Consider the following 20,826-nt stretch of genomic DNA (forward strand, 5'->3'; position numbering starts at 1 on the left):
AACATACTCTCAAGGTAGCTAAAACTAATCCTATGAATGGCAGGAGCAGATTGACCTTCCTTAAACCTCTTGGACCTTTGAACAAATGACCCGCCCCCACTAAGATTACTAGGTGGCATGATAGCATAGTGGCAGGTGCTACAGTGCTACAGTGCCGGCAATTTGGGCTCAGTTCCTGCTGTTGTCTGTAATGAGTTTGTATGCTCTTCCTCGTGACCACATGGGCTTCTTCTGAGTATTCTAGGTTCCGCCCATGTTCTAAAGATGTACGAGTTAGTAGGTTAATAGGGCAGCATGGTCTTGTTGTCCCAGAAAGGCCTGTTATCATCCTTTATCTCTAAATAAAAATAAAACTATACCTTGCCAGTCTTACAAAGCCAGAAGTGGGTCAGCCATTTGGGACCGAGCAAAGGAAATCCCTTCATACAAACGGTTGTGAATACTTGCAATTTTCTACCTGCCTCCCCAGTAATATGGATGCTCATTTGCTGAGCATATTCACAGCTGTTATCAATGAACTTCTTCAACACCAAGCAATATGGGTATCAGAGATGTGACCTTAAGGTAAAGAATCAACTTTGATTTCATTAAATGACTGTACATGTACTTAGCTAGGGTAACAATGTATTAGGTGGGATAGCTCAAGGCTTTATGCTATAACCCTCAGTTCTAAATTTATATGAAATACAAAACACAAAATTACATCCCAAATTGAGCAAACTCAAGTGCTTGAGCTTGGCTACATGTGGCTTGAAAAGAGAGAGATCCCAATATTTCTTATATCTTCAAATTAAATCAGTTTATAAATGATATTTATCACTTCAGCTTAGGAAATAAAAACACTATAAAAATTACTAAGATATGAATTTGGAAACATTTTGAATATAAAACATGACACATTGGAAAAATTAAATCCTTGCCCTACCTCTTTGAAACTATGAGAGCACATCTGAAAAGTTTTCTGCTGCCTTGCAGTGTCATGTGGTTTGTGGAAAAATGGTACTTATTGTAGATAGATTCCGTACCTGTCTGTCTCTCAGTCTTGTGGACTGTGTAGGGTGAGCAAGGAATAGGAATCAGCAAGGCAAAGAGGTAAGGGAAGAATGCTCAATAGTAACTGGCTGCAGGGAGAGCTTGAGGACTAGAAGTGGACAGCACAAAGTGAAGAGGCGCTGGGTGTTGAGCCAGCACACGTGATGGGTAGGATGCACTGTTGTGGAAATGGCAGACTGGGAGTGGATACAGAAGCGTTGTGCTCGGGCTGACATGAAGGGGAGATGTGGCTTAGACGGGCTTGAAAGGAAAACGACAGGGTGGAGCTCAAGGAGGCATGGTAGGTTGGTGGCCGAGCAGACTGCGTAGGGTGAACAGGGGACAGGGAGAGACGGGGCGGAAGGGACAAACAAGCAATGGATGCACTACAGTAAGTGGCCACAGGGTGATTAAAAGTAGGCTGTAAAAAGTGAGTGCTTTGGGGGTAGAGCAAGTGTGACCTTCGGTGGAAGGGGAATTGGAATGCCAGACTGGGTGTAGACCTGGCTGGGTGTAGCTCAGGCAAATGTGAAAGGGATGTCAGTGTGTGGCTTATAAGCGGTCCTGATAGGAAGATGGCAGGCTGGCTCTCAAGCAGACATGAATGGAAAAAGGCAGGGTTAGGCTCAAGTGGATCTGATAGGGTGATAGCCTGGCAGACAGTATAGGATGAACCTGGAGCAGAGATAGACAGAGTGATGGGGGCATCTAAGTAAGGAATGAAAAATAGCAGTTGTTTAAAAAATACACAAAAAAACTAAATGTTTTATGAAGGCTAAAACAAATGATGTCCACCATCCAGAGACATAGATAAACTGCATCTCCAAATAATCAATAGATCCTGATGTTAGTAATAATGCAGTTGCAATATATGCTTTTACTGAGAGGTAGAGCCATGTTTATCAAATAAATAATTTAATTACGTTGCATACTCCATCATGTAGTTTAATTGACTCCATAATAGTATTTTTAATTTTAGCCCTGCAACTTTGCAAAATCAATACATTAGCAAAGATAGTACAAGGCAAAGTAATACATTTATATGATAAGCACAAGAGATTATTTTCATATGCTGGAAGTTCAGAGTAACACACACGAAACGCTGGAGGAACTCAGCAGGTCAGGCAGCATATACATATGGAAGGGAATAAACAGTTGACATTTTGGGCTGAGACCCTTCATCAGGATTGTAATTTATATATTAGTATGCTCTTTGTACAAATTACTGACAATAACAGCATCAATTCAGACTTTCAATAAGTAAGCTTACAATACCAACATAATTCTGACAAGAAGTACTGAATTTCTTGGAATTAATTGAGGAATACATAAAAAAAATCCTTCAACAAATTTCCCATAATGTCCCTGAAAACTGGTCATTCTTAAATGGTTGCCGGTCTTTATTACGACCTTCACAGTAAGTGATGCAGAGATCTTGGGTTTATGCTGCGTTATCAGTAATCCATTGGCTTGCAACGTTAAACTCAAATTTGAAACACTGCGTTTTTATAAACATGGACACAAGGCAGCTGACCGATCATTCCACATCTTATTTTTATTTATACCACAAATGCCACCCAAGGAAGAAACTCTGGTGTCCTTACCAAATTCAGTTTCTGAAGTGACTGAACAATCTTGTGTCAAACAATTGTAGAAACCCATACCAACCTTCTCAGTGCTACTGAACTGCTGCCAAAATATTGGCCTTGCCAGCAATGTTCCCATCCTAAGAATTAGCTTTATAAGCCTGAGAGACCCTTGGACATTTTCTGGTTGTAGAACAACAGTAGTTACAGTGTCTTCGATTCTCTATTTAACCGACTGTCACAATGGGTTCCACAATGGAAATATCAGTCCTTGCGGAGTTTGTGTTGGTGCTGAACCGTGGATTCCGAGCTTCACTGGTCCTCTTGTGGCTTCTCCCATCATTCCATGCCTGCCTGTAGGGAGGGGGGCTGTAGGCAAGTGGCTGCACGTGGGTGGCCCTCCTCCTCCTGCACATACTCAACAAGGATTTGAATTCAGATCGGAAATTTGCGTTCAGCCAGCAGTAGATGAAGGGGTTGTAACATGTACTGCTCATGGCAAACCAGTGGAAGGTGAAGTACAAGGCGTTGTTGGTGTTGATGGCCTTGCTGGAGATGAGCACCAAGTAGCAGTTCAAGGGGAACCAACAGACAGCAAACACCACCACCACCAGCATCAGCATCTTCAGCATCATCTTTTTCTTACGCCTGTGGGCAAAGTATTGCTCCACAGTGATGTCCCCAATGGCATTCCGCAACCACAGCTTCTTTGCCACTGCAGTGTATGCCACGGTTATGATCAGGAGTGGCAGAACATAGAGGAGAATAAAAGTGGACAAGTCCATATACTTCCAATACAAATCTGCTGGCTGTGGGAAATTGTGGAGACACAAACTTCGCACTCGCTCCTTCCTGGAACACAGAATGTACAAGTGATTTACTGTGCTGATGATTTCACACAGGGAGCAGACTTTCTTTGATTGCTGTGGAAATTGGACTTTATTACATTGGCTAGACAAGGAACATCACCTCTACTACTCATTCAGAAATTCTCCAGTGGAAATGAAGGTCAGGTTGAGAGTGCATTGAACCATCTCTCTAAAGTCAACTACTCTACAATAAATACCTACCCAGTGGTGCACTTTTAAAACTATCTACTGTTCTACACAGAGTGCAACACAATTGGAAAGACTACTTACGTTGAGTTGTAGTCATTGCTATTCACAATCATTTAGAGGTCAATTAATAATTACTTCCCAATAGAGTCATAGAGCATTTCAGCACAGAAACCAGATCTTTAGCCCCATTAATCTATTATTCTGTCTACCTTCATCAACCCACACCTGGGCCATAGCCCTCCACTTCTCTTCCATCTATGTACTGATCCCAACTTCTCACAAGTGTTGAAATTGAACCTGGATCCATCACTTCTGCTAGCAGCTTGTTCCATACCCTTACCAAGGTCTGAGTGAAAGAGTTCCCCCTCAGGTGCCCTTTCACCTTTCACACTTAACCTATGGCCTCTAGCCCTCACCTCCCCCAATCTCAGTGGGAAAAGCCTGATTGCATTTACCCTACCTATAACCCTCACTATTTGGTATACCTCTGTTAAATCGCTCCTCATTCGCCTATGCTCCAGAGATATAGTCCTAATCTATTAAAACTTTCCTTACAACTCAGGTCCTCAAGTCCCAGCAACATCCTTGTAAAATTTCCTCTATACTCTTTCAAACTTTCTGATATCTTTCCTGTAGGTAGATGAACAGAACTGCACACAATACTCCAAATTTGGCCCTACCAATGTCCTATATAACTTCAACATAACATCCCAAATCCTGTAGACAATATTTTGATTTGTGAAGGGTAATGTTCGAAAAATTCTTTTACACTTATCTACCAGTGATAGCACTTTTAAGGAATTATGGATCTGTATTTCCAAATTCCTTTGTTCTACCGCTGTTCCAATTTACCTTTTTAACCAATGGTAATCTCAACAGGTGTTGAGATCCATCAGCATTAATTAGGTCACAACTTGCAGCTATCTGAATGGCTCTATGATGTGGTTTTGTATGATTAGGTCAATCACACAATTTGGCAATGAAGCCAAGACCTTCATCTCTCATTGAATAATCTGTTGAGGCATCAGCAATGCTTGTTCCTGAAGAATCACTTCAACTCATTATTACGCAAATCCATTTTCAGCTGGCAAAGGAAAATGCTCATTTAAGCTTTACACAGGAATTGAAACTCAACCGACGAATGAAATATTGCAATCTGATTTGTTGTCACTGACTTAGAATGTAAAGTTGGTTGCTTTGTAGCAACAGTACAGTGCAAAGTTTCACGCAACCCTGCCACTTTGATCTGGCCCACGCCTTCATTGACCAGGTCCAACACTTGCCTTTGTTGAATCTTGCCCCTCCTGACATAGGACATCAGGTTTGTGAGGGTCTAGCAAGGGTTAATTGGGGTGTGTTTAGGGTTTGTGGGACTGAAGCCAGGGATAATCGGGAAATGCCAAGGGTTTGTGGGGGTGTGTGCCCCATTTGGACCTTAGGATTAGGTTTGAGTGTTGGGCTGGTGGATGTATATGTTTGGCTGGGAGAGGTTAGGCTGCAGAGTTTTGAGTGGTGATGTATGAACTGCTATGGCGGATAAGCTGGTATGGGGAAGCCAGGTTAATCTGGCCCATGCCTTTCATTATCGTGGTCCGACACCACTTGGTTCAACGAACCGGGTGTGCACTGGGACACATCGTCAGTAATGCGTCCTCAGATCGTCAGGTGTTTCGGGCCTTTCATCATTAGACACCCTCCCCAAGAGAGGAGATAACATACAATGATGGAAACCTTCCATGTTTGGTTGTTTGATTTTTGTCTCACCTGTATTCAACTTTAAACAACTTCTGGTAGATTGCATGTGGAAGAGAGAAACCTGTAGCCATGATCCAAATGATGATGATGCAGAGGACTCCTTTAGCCTTAGACATCCTCGGCTTCAAGGGATGCATGATAACCTGTGTAAAGCAATAATAAACCATATCAGTGGGTGTCCCATACAACCTGGCTAACACACGCAATATAATGCAGAGACTCTCACTATAGAGGAAGTGTTATACCAAAGAATACATGACATTGACAATGATTAGTCAGTCCATCAAATTCCATGTTAACTTTGGCAAAGAACAGCTAATCAGTCCTATTCTCTGTAAAGTCTAAGGAAGAGAATAGGACCACCTAGGAGAGTACCACCTCTGAAATGTCCTGAAAGAATTCATTTTCCTTTGGGTCTAACTCCTCACTTTTTCCCCCTGTATTTTGCCCGTCACTTTGAATCTGTAGTCCTCAAATCATTCATCAATGGGGGCAGTGTATGCCCTTGTGTGTATCCATCTGATTTCCTGATAAGCACCGATGTTCCAAGGAGAAGAAATTCTGATTCCACAATCTAACCTTGCTGCTAAAATTCCCCCTCTTTTGAACCATTCACTCCCAGTAGGATGTTCTCATCTTCCCTCAAGTGTGGTGACCAGAGCCGGGCACTAAACTCCAGTGTTGATTTTTCAGCAGGTCAACACACCTTCATCAATGCTGCTCACAATGCTTCCAGGATCCCTTACGTTTCCACTTCCCTCCCCTGATTCTGATCCTTTTATCACACTTGAATCAAAACATACCATGAAATGTGCCATATGCATTAACAACCAACACCATCTAAGAACACCTCTTCTTCTATTCCTCACTCTGGCGTCTTACCTCTTCTCACCTGCCTATCATCTCCCTCTGGGTCCCCTCCTCTTACAGCCAACCCTTCTCTCCTATCAAATTCCTTCCTCTCCAGTCCTGATCTTTCCTACCCACCCAGCTTCACCTATCACCTTCTAGCTATCCTCCTTCCCCCTTTTTATTCTGGTATCTACCCCTTTCCTTTCCAGTCCTGAGGAAGGGACTGAAACATTAACTGTTTATTCATTTCCATAGATGCTGCCTGACCGGCTGAGATTCTCCAGCATTTAGTGTGGGCGACAATCTGAGAACGTGGTTCTGGCAGCAGCCTGAACCTGTCAAATCTGCCCAGGGAACCCCTCTGTGTTGGAGCATAGACCCTAAGTTGCTTTTCTTCATACGCCAGATGAAGTGTGCAAAGACTGCTGATGTAGGTGGCATTGTTGGATAGTGACAAGTAGTATAATCTAGCTGCAATTTGTTCCTCTAGGCTCCAGGCACTAGAGAAGATTGCAAATTACTCACAAACATCTTCTCTAGTAGGTAATCATGAAGTTGCTTTGGAAAAGAAAAGTTTAAGAAGGTACTTCAGAAAGGAAAGTGTTCAGCAAGAAAATTGTGTTGTTCACAGCTGCAATTCTAATGGATCCATTTAGTTTTTTTACTCAGCACAAGTTACTAATAAATTAGAACCTGAATTTCCTAAAATACAGGTTTATTCTTAATTTCTAAAGATATATGTTCCCAATACTCCGCTTGCAATACTGCTCAGTATATTATCGTAAATACAAGACCATGTTTAACATAAAAGTATATTGGTGTAATTCAAGGTGAAATAGTAATGTTGAACAAGGTCATCATAAATTTGTCATCCACTTCCCACTTGGAAGCCTCTTTGCACTGAATTTCATTATTTGAAATAAGTTTTTAAAAATGTGAACTATTGGCAAGTGAAGGTGGTTTGATTTTCGGTGAATTACTTCTCATCAGAACAGCACCCTCTGGGATGTGTGTATTATACTTAATGAATCTATAAACTGATGAAGAGAAATTTTAAAGGAATTTTGTCTATAAAATAAGAATGGCCTTTTGGTGGGTTTTATAACTGTAACCATTAAAAGTAACATTTCTGATTAGAAATTGATGAAGGCTCAGATTTGAATCAGAATCAGGTTTATTTTAACCAGAGTTAAAATTCATATGTCATGAAATTTGCTTTTTTTAAAAAAAAAATGGCATTACAGTGCAAAACATAACATTTATTATAAGATAACAAAATATAAATAGTGTAATGAAGTTGTGTTCATTGACCATTCAGAAATATGATGGTGGAGAGGAAAAAGCTATTGCCAAGACATTGAGTGTGTCTTCAGGCTCAGATACTTTCTGCCTGATGGTAACAATGAGAAGAGGTTATGTCCCAAATGCTGGGAGTCATTAAGTGATGCTTCAAGAAGTTGGCATCGATAATTCTGGAAGATGTCTTCTATGCTGGGGAGGGTTGGAGCATGATAGAGATGGCCTGTGCAGCCTCTCAATTCCGTGCATTGGAGACTCCACACCAATCAGTCAGATGATGAGGTGCAATCAGTCAAGAATGATCTCCACTAAACATACAACAATTACAGCACGGAAACAAGCCATCTCGGCCCTTCTAGTCTGTGCTGAACGCTTATTCTCACCTAGTCCCACCGACCCGCACTCAGCCCATAACCCTCCATTCCTTTCCTGTCCATATACGTATACAATTTTTAAAAAATGACAATATTGAACCTGCCTCTACCACTTCAACTGGAAGCTCGTTCCACACAGCTACCACTCTCTGAGTAAAGAAGTTCCTGCTCATGTTACCCCTAAACTTCTGCCCCTTAACTCTCACCTCATGTCCTCATTTGAATCTCCCCTACTCTCAATGGAAAAAGCCTATCCACGTCCACTCTATCTATCCCCCTCATAATTTTAAATACCTCTATCAAGTCCCCCCTCAACCTTCTATGCTCCAAAGAATGAAGACCTAACTTGTTCAACCTTTCTCTGTAACTTAGGTGCTGAAACCCAGGTAACATTCTAGTAAATCTCCTCTGTACTCTCTACTTTGTTGACATCTTTCCTATAATTCAGTGACCAGAACTGTACACAATACTCCAAATTTGGCCTCACTAATGTCTTGTACAGTTTTAACATTACATCCCAACTCCTATACTCAATGCTCTAATTTATAAAGGCCAGCATACCAAAAGCTTTCTTCACCACCCTATCCACATGAGATTCCACCTTAAGAAACTATGCACCATTATTCCAAGATCACTCTGCTCTACTGCATTCCTCAATGCCCTACCATTTACCATGTATGTCCTATTTTGATTAGTCCTACCAAAATGTAGCACGTTACACTTATCAGCATTAAACTCTATCTGCCATCTTTCAGCCCACTGTTCTAACTGGCCTAAATCTCTCTACAAGCTTTGAAAACCTACTTCATTATCTACAACACCACCTATCTTAGCATCATCTGCATACTTACTATTCTAATTTACTACCCCAGCATCCAGATCATTAATGTATATGACAAACAACATTAGACCCAGTACAGATCCCTGAGGCACACCACTAGTCACCAGCCTCCAACCTGACAAACAGTTATCCACCATTACTCTCTGGCATCTCCCATCCAGCCACTGTTGAATCCATTTTACTACTTCAATATTAACACCTAACGATTGAACCTTCCTAACTAACCTTCCGTGCGGAACATTGTCAAAGGCCTTACTGAAGTCCATATAGACAACATCCACTGCTTTACCCTCATGAACTTTCCTCGTAACCTCTTCAAAAAATTCAATAAGATTTGTCAAACATGATGTTCCACGCACAAATCCATGTTGACTGTTCCTAATCAGACCCTGTCTATCCAGATAATTATATATACCATCTCTAAGAATATTTTCCATTAATTTACCCACCACTGATGTCGAACTTACAGGCCTATAATTGCTAGGTTTACTCTTAGAACCCTTTTTAAACAATGGAACCACATGAGCAATACACCAATCCTCCGGCACCATCCCCGTTTGTAATGACATTTGAAATATTTCTGTCTGAGCCCCTGCTATTTCTACACTAACTTCCCTCAAGGTCCTAGGGAACATCCTGTCAGGACCAGGAGACATCCACTTTTACATTCTTTAAAAGCGCCAGTACTTCCTCTTCTTTAATCATCATAGTTTCCATAACAACCCTACTTGCTTCCCTTACCTTACACAATTCAATATCCTTCTCCTTAGTGAATAGTGAAGAAAAGAAATTGTTCAAAATCTCCCCCATCTCTTTTGGCTCCACACATAGCTGTCCACTCTGATTCTCTAAGGGACCAATTTTATCCCTCACTATCCTTTTGCTATTAATATAACTGTAGAATCCCTTTGGATTTATTTTCACCTTACTTGCCAAAGCAACCTCGTATCTTCTTTTAGCTTTTCCAATTTCTTTCTTAAGATTCTTTTTACATTCTTTATATTCCTCGAGCACCTCATTTACTCCATGCCACCAATATTTATTGTAGATATCCCTCTTTTTCCAAACCAAGATTCCAATATCCCTTGAAAACCATGGCTCTCTCAAACTTTTAAACTTTCCTTTCAACCTAACAGGAACATAAAGATTCTGTACCCTCAAAATTTCACCTTTAAATGACCTCTATTTCTCTATTATATCCTTCCCATAAAACAAATTGTCCAAATCCACTCCTAAATCCTTTCACATCTCCTCAAAGTTAACCTTTCTGCAATCAAAAATCTCAACTCTGGGTCCAGTCCTATCCTTCTCCATAATTATATTGAAAACTAATGGCATTGTGATCACTGGACCCAAAGTGCTCTCCAACACACATCTCCGTCACCTGACCTATTTCATTCCCTAACAGAAGATCCAACACTGCCCCTTCTCTAGTTGGTACCTCTATGTATTACTGCAAAAAACTATCCTGCACACATTTTACAAACTCCAAACCATCCAGCCCTTTTACAGAATGGGCTTCCCAGTCTATGTGTGGAAAATTAAAATCTCCCACAATCACAACCTTGTGCTTACTACAAATATCTGCTATCTCCTTACAAATTTGCTCCTCCAATTCTTGCTCCCCATTAGGTGGTCTATAATACACCCCTACAAGTGTTACTACACCTTTCCCATTCCTCAATTCCACCCAAATTGCCTCCCTAGACGAGCCCTCTAATCTATCCTGCCAGAGCACTGCTGGAATATTTTCTCTGACAAGCAATGCAACACCTCCACCTCTTGCCCCTCCGATTCTATCACACCTGAAGCAATGAAATCCAGGAATATTTAGTTGCCAATCACACTCCTCCTGCAACCATGTTTCACTAATAGCTACAACATCATATTTCCAGGTATCAATCCATGCTTTAAGCTCATCCACTTTTCTTATAATTCTCCTAGCATTAAAATAAATTCATTTAAGAAATTCTCCACCCCTTACTGTTTATCCCTAATGGTGCAAACAACTTTACTAATCTTTTTTTTCTTCCTTCTCCCCTACATCTTCTGTCTGAGCGCTCCCCTTCTCTATCACCTGCCTATCCTTCCTCACACACTGCCTACAAGCTTTCTCTATTTGTGAACTAACCTCCTCTCTCCTAGTCTCTTCAATTTGATTCCCACCCCCCAACTATTCTAGTTTAAACTCTCCCCAATAGCCTTAGCAAATCTCCCAGCCAAGATATTGGTCCCCCTAGGATTCAAGTGCAACCCATCCTTTTTGTACAGGTCACACCTACCCCAAAAGATGTCCTAATGATCCAGAAACTTGAATCCCTGCCCCTTGCTCCAATCCTTCTGCCACGCATTTATCCTCCACCTCATTCCATTCCTACAGATGCCTTGTGCAGGAAGGCACAGAGTCGACTGTACTTCCTAAGAAGGTTGGCGTCATTCAATGTCTGTAGTGAGATGCTAAACATGTTCTATAGGTCAGTTGTGGAGAGCGCCCTCTTCTTTGTGGTGGCGTGTTGGGGAGGAAGCATTAAGAAGAGGGACACCTCACATCTTAATAAGCTGGTAAGGAAGGCGGGCTCTGTCGTGGGCAAAGTACTGGAGAGTTTAACATCGGTAGCTGAGCGAAGGGCGCTGAGTAGGCTACGGTCAATTATGGATAACTCTGAACATCCTCTACATAGCACCATCCAGAGACAGAGAAGCAGTTTCAGCGACAGGTTACTATCGATGCAATGCTCCTCAGACAGGATGAAGAGGTCAATACTCCCCAATGCCATTAGGCTTTACAATTCTACTGAAGAACTTTTTTAAAAGCTATTAATGCTTTTTGAGATAGTGATTTAGATGCATATCATATTTTTTACTGAGTTAAGTATTGTATGTAATTAGTTTTGCTACAACAAGTGTATGGGACATTGGAAAAAAAGTTGAATTTCCCCATGGGGATGAATAAAGTATCTATCTATCTATCTATCTATCTACTCTCACTGTCGCGTGGCACAGGCAGTAATCCTGAGATTACTACCTTTGCGGTCCTTCTCAACTCCCTTCCTAACTCCCTGTATTCTCCTTTCAGGACCTCTTCCCTTTTCCTACGAATGTCATTGGTACCTATATGTACCACGACTTCTGGCTCTTCACCCTCCCACTTCAGGATATCTTGGATGCAACCAGAAACATCCCGGACCCTGGCACCAAGAAGGCAAACTACCATCCGGGTGTCCTGACTGCGTCCACAGAATTGCCAATCTGACCCCCTAACTATCAAGTCCCCTATCACTACTGCCTTCCTCTTCCTTTCCCTACCCTTCTGAGCTACAGGACCGGACTCTGTGTCAGAGGCACTGTTGCTTCCCCCAGGTAGGCTATCCTCCCCAACAGTACTCAAACAGGAGTACTTATTGTCAAGGGGTACAGCCGCTGGGGTACTCACTAGTACCTGACTCTTCCCCTTCCCTCTCCTTGTCTGCCTCCTGTGGCCCCAGTGTGACCACCTGCCTGGAACTCCTCTCTATCACCTCCTCACTCTCCCTGACCAGACGAAGGTCATTGAGCTGCAGCTCCAGTTCTCTAACATGGTCCCTTGGAGCTGCAGCTCGACACACCTGGCGCAGATATGGACGTCCGGGAGGCTAGGAGACTCCAGGACCTCCCACATCCGACACTGAGAATGACAAGCAGCCCTCACACTCATAAATCTTTTGGTCGCATACCAAATCTCTTTAAAATCCTAAAGTAGTGCCTTCTTCATTCCTGCACCAGGATAGATCTAGTCACAAACAAGAGAAAATCTGCAGATGCTAGAAATCCAAGCAGCACAAAATGCTGGAGGAATTAAGCAGGCCAGGCAGCATCTGTGCTGAATACCTGCTGAGTTCCTCCAGCATTTTTTGTGTTGTCAGGATAGATCTATCTCGGTCCCAGGATAGATCTGAGAAACAGACATCCAGGAACTGGAAGCTGTTCACCCATTCCACCACTGACCCCTCAATGAGGACTCGTGTTATTCCAACTTGCCCCTTCCTGAGGGCCACAATCAATTCCTTGATCTTGTTGATGTTGAATTCAAGGTTATTGTGACAGCACTCTACTAGATGATCTATCTCACTCCTATACACCTTACATTCTTGTTGCTATCCGAGATTCTGCCAACAGTGCTGCCATAGGCCAATTTATAGATGGCATTTAAGCTGTGCCTAGCCACAGTCATGAGTGTAGAGTAGAGCAGTGGGTTACACACACATCTTTGAGATGTACCTAGTTGATGGCAAGGAGATATTATTATTTATCGGATTGCAGAGAGAGCTATAGCGGCCCAAGTTTTGAAGCCTGTTGATTAGGCGATGGTGTTAAACACTAAGTTGTAATTTTAAACTGCCATCTGTCATATGTTTTGCTGTTCTTTAGGTTCTCCGAAGCCAAAAGGGGAACCAGTGAGATTGACTAAATTGTAGACCTACTGCAGTGGTAGATGAATTGCAGCAGATCTAGGTCCTTGTTTAGGCAGGAGTTAATTCCAGCCATGACCAAACACTCAAAGAATTTCATCACAGTAGATGTGAGTGCTGCTAGGTGACGGTCATTGAGGCAGCTCACTCTGCTCTTGTGTACTGGTACGATTGATGCCCTTTTGAATCATACGGGAGTTTCCAACTACTGAAGAGAGGTTGAAAATGTCCTTGAACACTCCAGTCATCCTGCTGGCACAGAATTTCATTACCCGGCCAGGTACTTCATCAGCGTCTGATGCATTGCAAGGGTTCAGCCTCTTGGAGGATGTACGGACATCAGCCTTCAAGACAGACCACAGGATCACCAGGTGTTGTGCATGATGACAGTTTCTGGAGGTTTGCTCAGAGAAATTGCATCTTGAGAAATGAACAATGCGAGTTATTAATACATAACCCACTGTACATCAAGGGGAGTCAAACTATCTTTAACAGGCCTGTTCCGAGCTGCCTGCCTCATTTGTTTGGGAATGTTACCAGGCACCCCGAGATAATAAAAACACAAAAATACAACTGCAGATGCTGTGGATCAAAGAATACGCACACAGTGCTGGAAGAACTCAGCAGGTCAGGCAGCATCCGTGAGAAAAGAGTAGCCAACATTTCGGGCCGAGACCCTTCATCAGGAATGGGGGGGGGGAAAGAAAGGGCCGAAGCCCAGTATTAGAGATAGGGGAGGGGGTAGGGCCTAGAGGTGCCAGGTGGAAAACCAATCAGAGTAAACATAAAGGGGGGAGGGGGAGGGGATAAGCATGAAAGAACTGTAGAGATAAAGAAACAGAAAGTTGAAAGGGGAGAGAGGCAGAGAGGGTCCTGGGATAGGGGAAGAGGGAGGGGGAGGGAATTACCGGAAATTGGAGATTTCAATGTCGCGCACCTACGCTCCGTCCGTCACAATAGACAGGACCTCCCGGTTGCCACCCACTTCAACTCTGCCTTTCATTCCCATCTAGATATGTCCATACATGGCCTCCTCTACTGCCATGATGAGGCCAAACTCAGGTTGGAGGAGCAACACCTCATCTACCGTCTGGGTGGCCTCCGACCTTGTGGTATGAACATTGAATTCTCCAATTTCCGGTAATTTCCTCCCTGTCCCCCTTCCCCTATCCCAGGACCCTCTCTGCCTCTCTCCCCTTTCAACATTCTGCTTCTTTATCTCTACAGTTCTTTCATGCTTATCTCCTCCCCCCTTTATCCTTCCTCTGATTGGTTTTCCACCTGGCGCCTCTAGGCCCTACCCCCTCCCCTATCTCTATTACTGGGCTTCGGCCCTCTCTTCCCCCCCCATTCCTGATGAAGGGTCTCAGCCCGAAATGTTGGCTACTCTTTTCTCACGGATGCTGCCTGACCTGCTGAGTTCTTCCAGCGTTGTGTACGTATACCTCGAGATAATAACTAGCCAGAACCCATTATGGGCAGGAGCACTCTGAAGCACTTCTCCTCAGCTTAAATAAATGGGTTATTGTTCTCACTATTTTAGTGAAATTTGTATCATTCTTAGAGGATCTAACAAAGCAAGGTTAGCTTCAGTTATCTGTCACACACACATCACAACATTTCTAACAAGATGGCACCAGTGACCAATGGCAACATCTTGCAGACAGCTGACAAAACTGCTGGATACTGTTCTTCAAAATACATTTCTACTGAACTGGGATCGATTGCAGCCTGTAATTTCCCTTTTAAGAATATTTTTGGGCTGACTAAATGACCTGCTGCTTCTGTGATCTCCTGAGGGATTCGGCGTGGGGAGCAGCTATGGCTGTTGCTGGGATGCAAGGTGCATCGATTGCTAACAGCAGAATACAAACCTGTGGTCGGCTCCTTCACTCCGTGCCTATTAAAGTGTTGAGCAAGATCAGAATTGACAAGGACGAGAGCAGAAACTGAATGGATGCTCAGTTCAGTCTGCCTGTGTTTGTTTGGTCTCCCCCTCACTTCTGCCAGCAGAAGGTGCAGTAGTCTTGGGTCCCACACTACAAGGTGTGATTGTCTAGGCAACTTGCAGCCCAGGACTGCGGACTCACTTTTGACTACAATTTGATGCTTAATGTCCTTAGTGCTGAAAGCACTTTACCATTTGCCCAATTTGATCATGGCATTTCATTGCAGAATTATATCTACAGCTGTGGCCTGAAGCCATTGACACAGCGCAGAACTGACCGACTCAGTGTCTGTGGTCGCAGCTATCAGCTCCTGGACTGGCTTTACTTGCCTCAATGGCTCGTGGCTGTGGACTCACTTCTGGTTACTCTACGGTTTAATGTTTAGTAGTTTGCGTGTTATTTGTTTGCTTTTTTGCTGTTTGTGCAATTTGTTCTTTTTTTTGCACATTTGATGGTCTTGAGTGGGAGTTTTCTTTAAATGGGTTCTAAGGTGTTTCTTTATTTTGTGTGGGAAGATGAATCTCAAGATTACCTGGGGAACCCTAGGTAATTTCTAAAGTACATGTTCGGCACAGCAGTGTGGGCCGAAGGGCCTGTATTGTGCCGTAGGTTGTCTATCTTCCTGTTGTATACTGTATACATACTTTGAAAATAAATGTACTTTGAACATCAGTGAAATACATCATTTGCATCAACGACCACCACAATCAGAGAATTGTACTGGGAACAGCCCACAGTGTCACTGTTTCCAGCACCAACATAGCATGCCTACAATTTAATAATCCTAACTTGTACATCTTTGGAATGTGGGAGGAAACTTGAGCACCCAGAGAAAACCCACACAGTCAAAGGAAGAATATCCAAATTCCTTACAGAGAGGGTTAGGAATTTTATCCCAAGTGCAATGTATGGTGCAAGGCATTATGCTAATAGATCTGATTCTATGCTACCCTGGAGGAATTAATGGAATATTCTTAAGAAATTAGGAACAGTTCATCTAGCCTCAAGCCTGCTTCACCATTCAATGTGATCATCCAAATTCAGCACTCTGTTCATACCTTCTTCCCACATCTCTCTATGTCTAAATGCTGGGAGAATATGGATCTAGTAAAGGAAGTAGAGCTGAGAAATCAGGTCGGCTATTTGAGATAACACTGAGAAATTTCTTAACTAGAGAGGGTTGTGAATCCAGAATTTGATATTCCCAAAGCTTCTGGATGCCCCATCACTGAATATCGGAGTCAAGGTGAAGATGTTTGAGGCTTAAGTGATTCTGCAAGTAGATCAGATAGAAGTAGCCATTCAAGGATCAGTGATTTTACTGAATTGCAGAATCAGACAGATTATAAAATGGCACTGTCTGTCATTTCTCATGTTATATTTCAGTCACATAATTTACAACAAATCTGTAGTACATATTGACCTGCTTGCTATTATGTGTTTTTAAAATAGATCAATCATAGAAAAATTTCCAGTATACAACACAGTTACAGGCTCTTCCGGCTCAATGGATTTATGCCACCCAATTTCAATTTAGTGATCAATTAACCTACTAAGCCATAGTCTTCAGACAATGGGAGTAAACCTATGCGGTTATGGGGAGAACATACAAGATTCTTCCAGACAGCGGCGGAATTGATCCTGAGTTGCTGATGCTGTAATAGTTTTTCACTAACCACTATGCTGCCATGTTTCGCGGCAAAATTTTGTAAATGTTATCAGTCCATGTATGGCACCAACTCTAATCCACAAGGATAATTTATGTTGGAAATGGAACAGCTGAATATGTGGGAAACATGTCCTTTCAATATGGATGTCTGAGCGGAACTGATATCCTGTCTCATGCCATCCTGAAAGCTTTCTATGTTACAAACTATTTGGTTAATCCACCTTTGGAAATTTTTCCTATGACAATATAAGCCCATGTGTGAAAGTAACAAATTGTAAATTTACGTTAGCATGCAAGCCTGTCTGAGCATTCACAGGCATAACCAGGTAATACAGACAGAATTACAACCCCAAATAGTTGGAACTAACAAGTAGTCTTGCCACAACCTCACTGCTGGTGGATCTTCCAGACCTCAACTGTCTACAAAGTGAAGGTCTATCTAATATACAAAAATCATTCTTATCAATGGAGACCTTAACAGGAGATACTGAATATGAAGAGAGAAGTTTAATATAATCTTTTTAGGAATTTTTATAGATATATCCAGTAATACATCAAAATAGTTTTATTAAGGTTGTTATAGCCAGGGTGGTAATGGGAACAAGCTCCCACTACCTATTAAATGCTCCCTGTGGCATGTGGCTCAAATAACCTCTGACAACCAAGTCCAGCTCCTGCCCTTCATGTGTGGTTTAGCTACTAAGCCCGGTGGAACAGTTTCTACTGACAGGAGGTGGTGCAAAGTAGGTTTACTGGCACCTTAAAGACAGTTGTTTTGGGCAGATGGGGCTTTTCAGCCATGGTTGGCAGCTCATCTAAGAGAAGGAAAACTGATCTCAAACCTCTGCTGCCTTGTGGCTGTACCTACTCATGGGGAAGGCTCAGAAGTAAACTGAGGGGGAAAAATCCAGAGCTGGAGTCCCTAAGGCAGTCCCACATTGAGTTCAGTGCTGGCTGGCAACTCCTACGACACTGCTGCTATCAAATTCTATTGAGTTCATCAGATGCACAGAGAGGGGGAGCTTGTTACATGGCAGCAGCTTGCTCTCCATGTTGTACTGCCCAGGCTTGTGTATCTAGACAGCTGGGATGCAATATCCATGGTCGACCCTGACCGACGGAGGCCATCACTCACATCAAAACAAGATTGTTTTTAGTTTCATAGAAAACTACAGATTTCTCTAGTAAAACACACAAAATGCAGGAGGAACTCAGCATGTCATGCAGCCTCTATGGAAATGAATAAACAATTGACGTTTCAGGCTGAGACCCTTCTTCAGGAAGAATTTCTGACCTGTTGAGTGCACTAATAACCCGGAAACAGATGGCCCCACATTCAGTGTTGGTTTGGAAACATCTATTCGTTGATAACATTTAATGGTTAGCCATCAGGGTGTAATAACAGCCAAAGAAAGGATTGACTTTGGCTAACAAGCTGCTTTGAGTAGTTATTTCCCCCATAAACAAGAGAAAATCTGCAGATGCTGAAAATCCGAGCAACACAATCAAAATGCTGGAGGAACTCAGCAGGCCAGGCAGCATCTATGGAGAACCCTTTGGCATGACTGGAGAAAGAAAGCGGAGTAGATTTGAAAGGTGGGATGAGGGGGTTGATTGGAAAGGTGGATTGGAAATCTACTTCACAGCTTTTTTTCTCTCCAGTCCTGCCGAAGGGTTTTGGCTGGAAACATCAACTGTACTTTTTTCCATAGATGCTGCCTGGCCTGCTGAGTTCCTCCATCATTTTGTATTTATTCCGCCATGTTCAATCCTGGGACCAGAGTGACATTGTGATGTGGCACTTGCAAACAGAATGTAGCAGTGTGCTGAGAACAAGCTTTTAACTGCACAAGAAACATTTATTAAGTCTTACTGCATTGCAGGAAACATTTGAAAAAACCTTTATACTTGGGTATCTTTTTGTTTGAATCCTATAATGTAGTGAATTGTTTCCCCACAATAGTTCCCAATTAGGTGCAGAAGGTTTCGTGTTTTGCTGCCTTTCCTGTGGATACTGTACCTGGTGCCGGTCCAGAGCAATAGCAGTGAGGGTCAGGACAGAAACATGTACAGAACAGTACTGAGCAAAGCGACTGACATGACACATCAACTTGCCGAACACCCAGTTGCTATTCACAAAACGGACCTGCAAGGGGAAAAAAAGGAATAAATGTCAATAAAATTGTAATATATATTCATTTCCTGCAGATAATTAATGGACCTTTCAACATTAAGAGTAGGGGAACTGCTCGCTATACTGCATATGTTGCCTACTCTCAAATTGACCATAAATTATGAACATAGTTAAATTCAACTTCCTTCACTGGTTATGTGTAACATAATTCCACTCAGTAGGTTTGGGAGGGGCTGTATTCCACCACTTTTAGGTAGCTGCATGTGTCCCAATTTTAACAGCTACCTAAAAGTGGTTGAATACAGCCCCTCCCAAACCTGCTGCATGCTTGGAGAAACACTAGTGATTGTAGTTTACTTATTTTTATTTCAACTTAATGTGTCCAACAGCAATTTATCCGATTAGCCTGTAGAGCAGGGAAAGTGGGTGAGTGTACCAACACTATTGTTGGAATATACCATCTTTCCAATCAACTTTACAGTTCAATTCTTCTCAAATGGTAGGGTGTTCATGTAGATAATCCATATAAAGGTGTATTCAGCAGATCATGTAGCTTGAAGTATTTCAAGTGAAGTCCTACACTTGATCAATGCACTTAGTCACCAATGTTCACAAAAATTGCCCCAGGAATGTGAATGCTACAGCTCCACAGACCTTGTCATTATAGATTACAGATTTTATGATATGCTGAGGTGCTTATGGAGTACAAGACATGCAAGAGAACACTTAAGAAATCAGGAAGGCTGAAAGAAAGTATGAAGTTGCTCTAGCAGACAAAACAAAGGAGAATCAAAAGAACACTAGATCATAAGGTAAAAGAGCAGAATTGGGCCATCTGGCCCTTCAAGAATTCTCCACCATTTCATCATGGTTGACCTAATTTTCCTCTCAGTCTCCCAAGGAATTCTACAGATATGTTAGAGCAAAAGAATTAGTAAGGAATAGAATTGGTCCTCTGGAGGATCAGAATGGTAATCCATATGTGGAGCCAAAACAGATGAGGGAGATCTTCGGTAATTTTTTTTGCATCTGTATTTACTCAGGAGGCAGAAATGGAGTTTAGAGAAGTGGGGCAAAGTGGCATCAACTTCAAGGACCCTGTACAGATGACAGAGGAGGTGTTTGCTATCCTGAGGCAAATCAAGGTGGATAAATTCTCAGGGCCTGACAAGGTATTCCCTCAGACCCTACGGGAGGCAAGTGCAGACATTTCCAGGGCCCTAGCAGAAATATTAAAATCATCCTTAGCAACAGGAGAGGTACCAGAGGATTGGTGGGTAGCCAATGTTGTTCCACACTTTAAAAAGTCTCCCTCTAAATGCAAATCAGAAAATTGTAGACCCATGAGTGACACAAGTTATCGGATGGTATTCCAAGGGACCAGACATAAAAGTATTTGAAACATAGAAACATAGAAAATAGGTGCAGGAGTAGGCCATTCGGCCCTTTGAGCCTGCACCGCCATTCAGTATGATCATGGCTGATCATTTGGATAGACATGGACTGAAAGGATAGTCAGTATAGTTTGTGTAGTAGGTCACATCTTTTTTTCCCAAGGAAGTTATCAGGAAAGTGGATGAAAGAAAGACCGTGGATGTTGCCTAAAAAAGTTCAGCAAAGCATTTGACAAGGTTCTGCATGGGAGGTTGGTCAAGGTTTTGCCGCTTGGTGTTCAAGCTGAGGTAGTAAATTGGATTAGATAATGGCTTTGTGGGAGAAGCCAGAGAGTGGTAGTAGATGGTCGCATCTCTTACTAGAGGCCTGTGACTAGTGGTCACACGGATCAGTGCTGGGTCTGTTGCTGTTTATTATCCAGATTGTTGATATAG

The 20,826-nt window shown here is 42.5% G+C and overlaps 1 protein-coding gene across 1 annotated transcript in view; it reads right to left on the minus strand.

Annotated features, from left to right (window-relative positions):
- Positions 1 to 1,963: 1,963 nt before the first annotated feature.
- Positions 1,964 to 20,826, minus strand: part of LOC140734053 (G-protein coupled receptor 83-like) — a 28,378-nt gene continuing 9,515 nt past the window's right edge. Inside the window, exons 2-4 of the mRNA XM_073057637.1 lie at positions 18,884 to 19,009; positions 5,441 to 5,574; positions 1,964 to 3,470 (exon numbers count right to left, since the gene is read on the minus strand). Of these exons, the coding sequence (XP_072913738.1) occupies positions 2,846 to 3,470; positions 5,441 to 5,574; positions 18,884 to 19,009 (885 nt within the window). The 3' untranslated portion in view covers positions 1,964 to 2,845. The remainder of the gene's footprint in view (positions 3,471 to 5,440; positions 5,575 to 18,883; positions 19,010 to 20,826) is intronic.

This window comes from Hemitrygon akajei, chromosome 10 (genome assembly GCF_048418815.1).
Source record: "Hemitrygon akajei chromosome 10, sHemAka1.3, whole genome shotgun sequence".
Classification (NCBI taxonomy): domain Eukaryota; kingdom Metazoa; phylum Chordata; class Chondrichthyes; order Myliobatiformes; family Dasyatidae; genus Hemitrygon; species Hemitrygon akajei.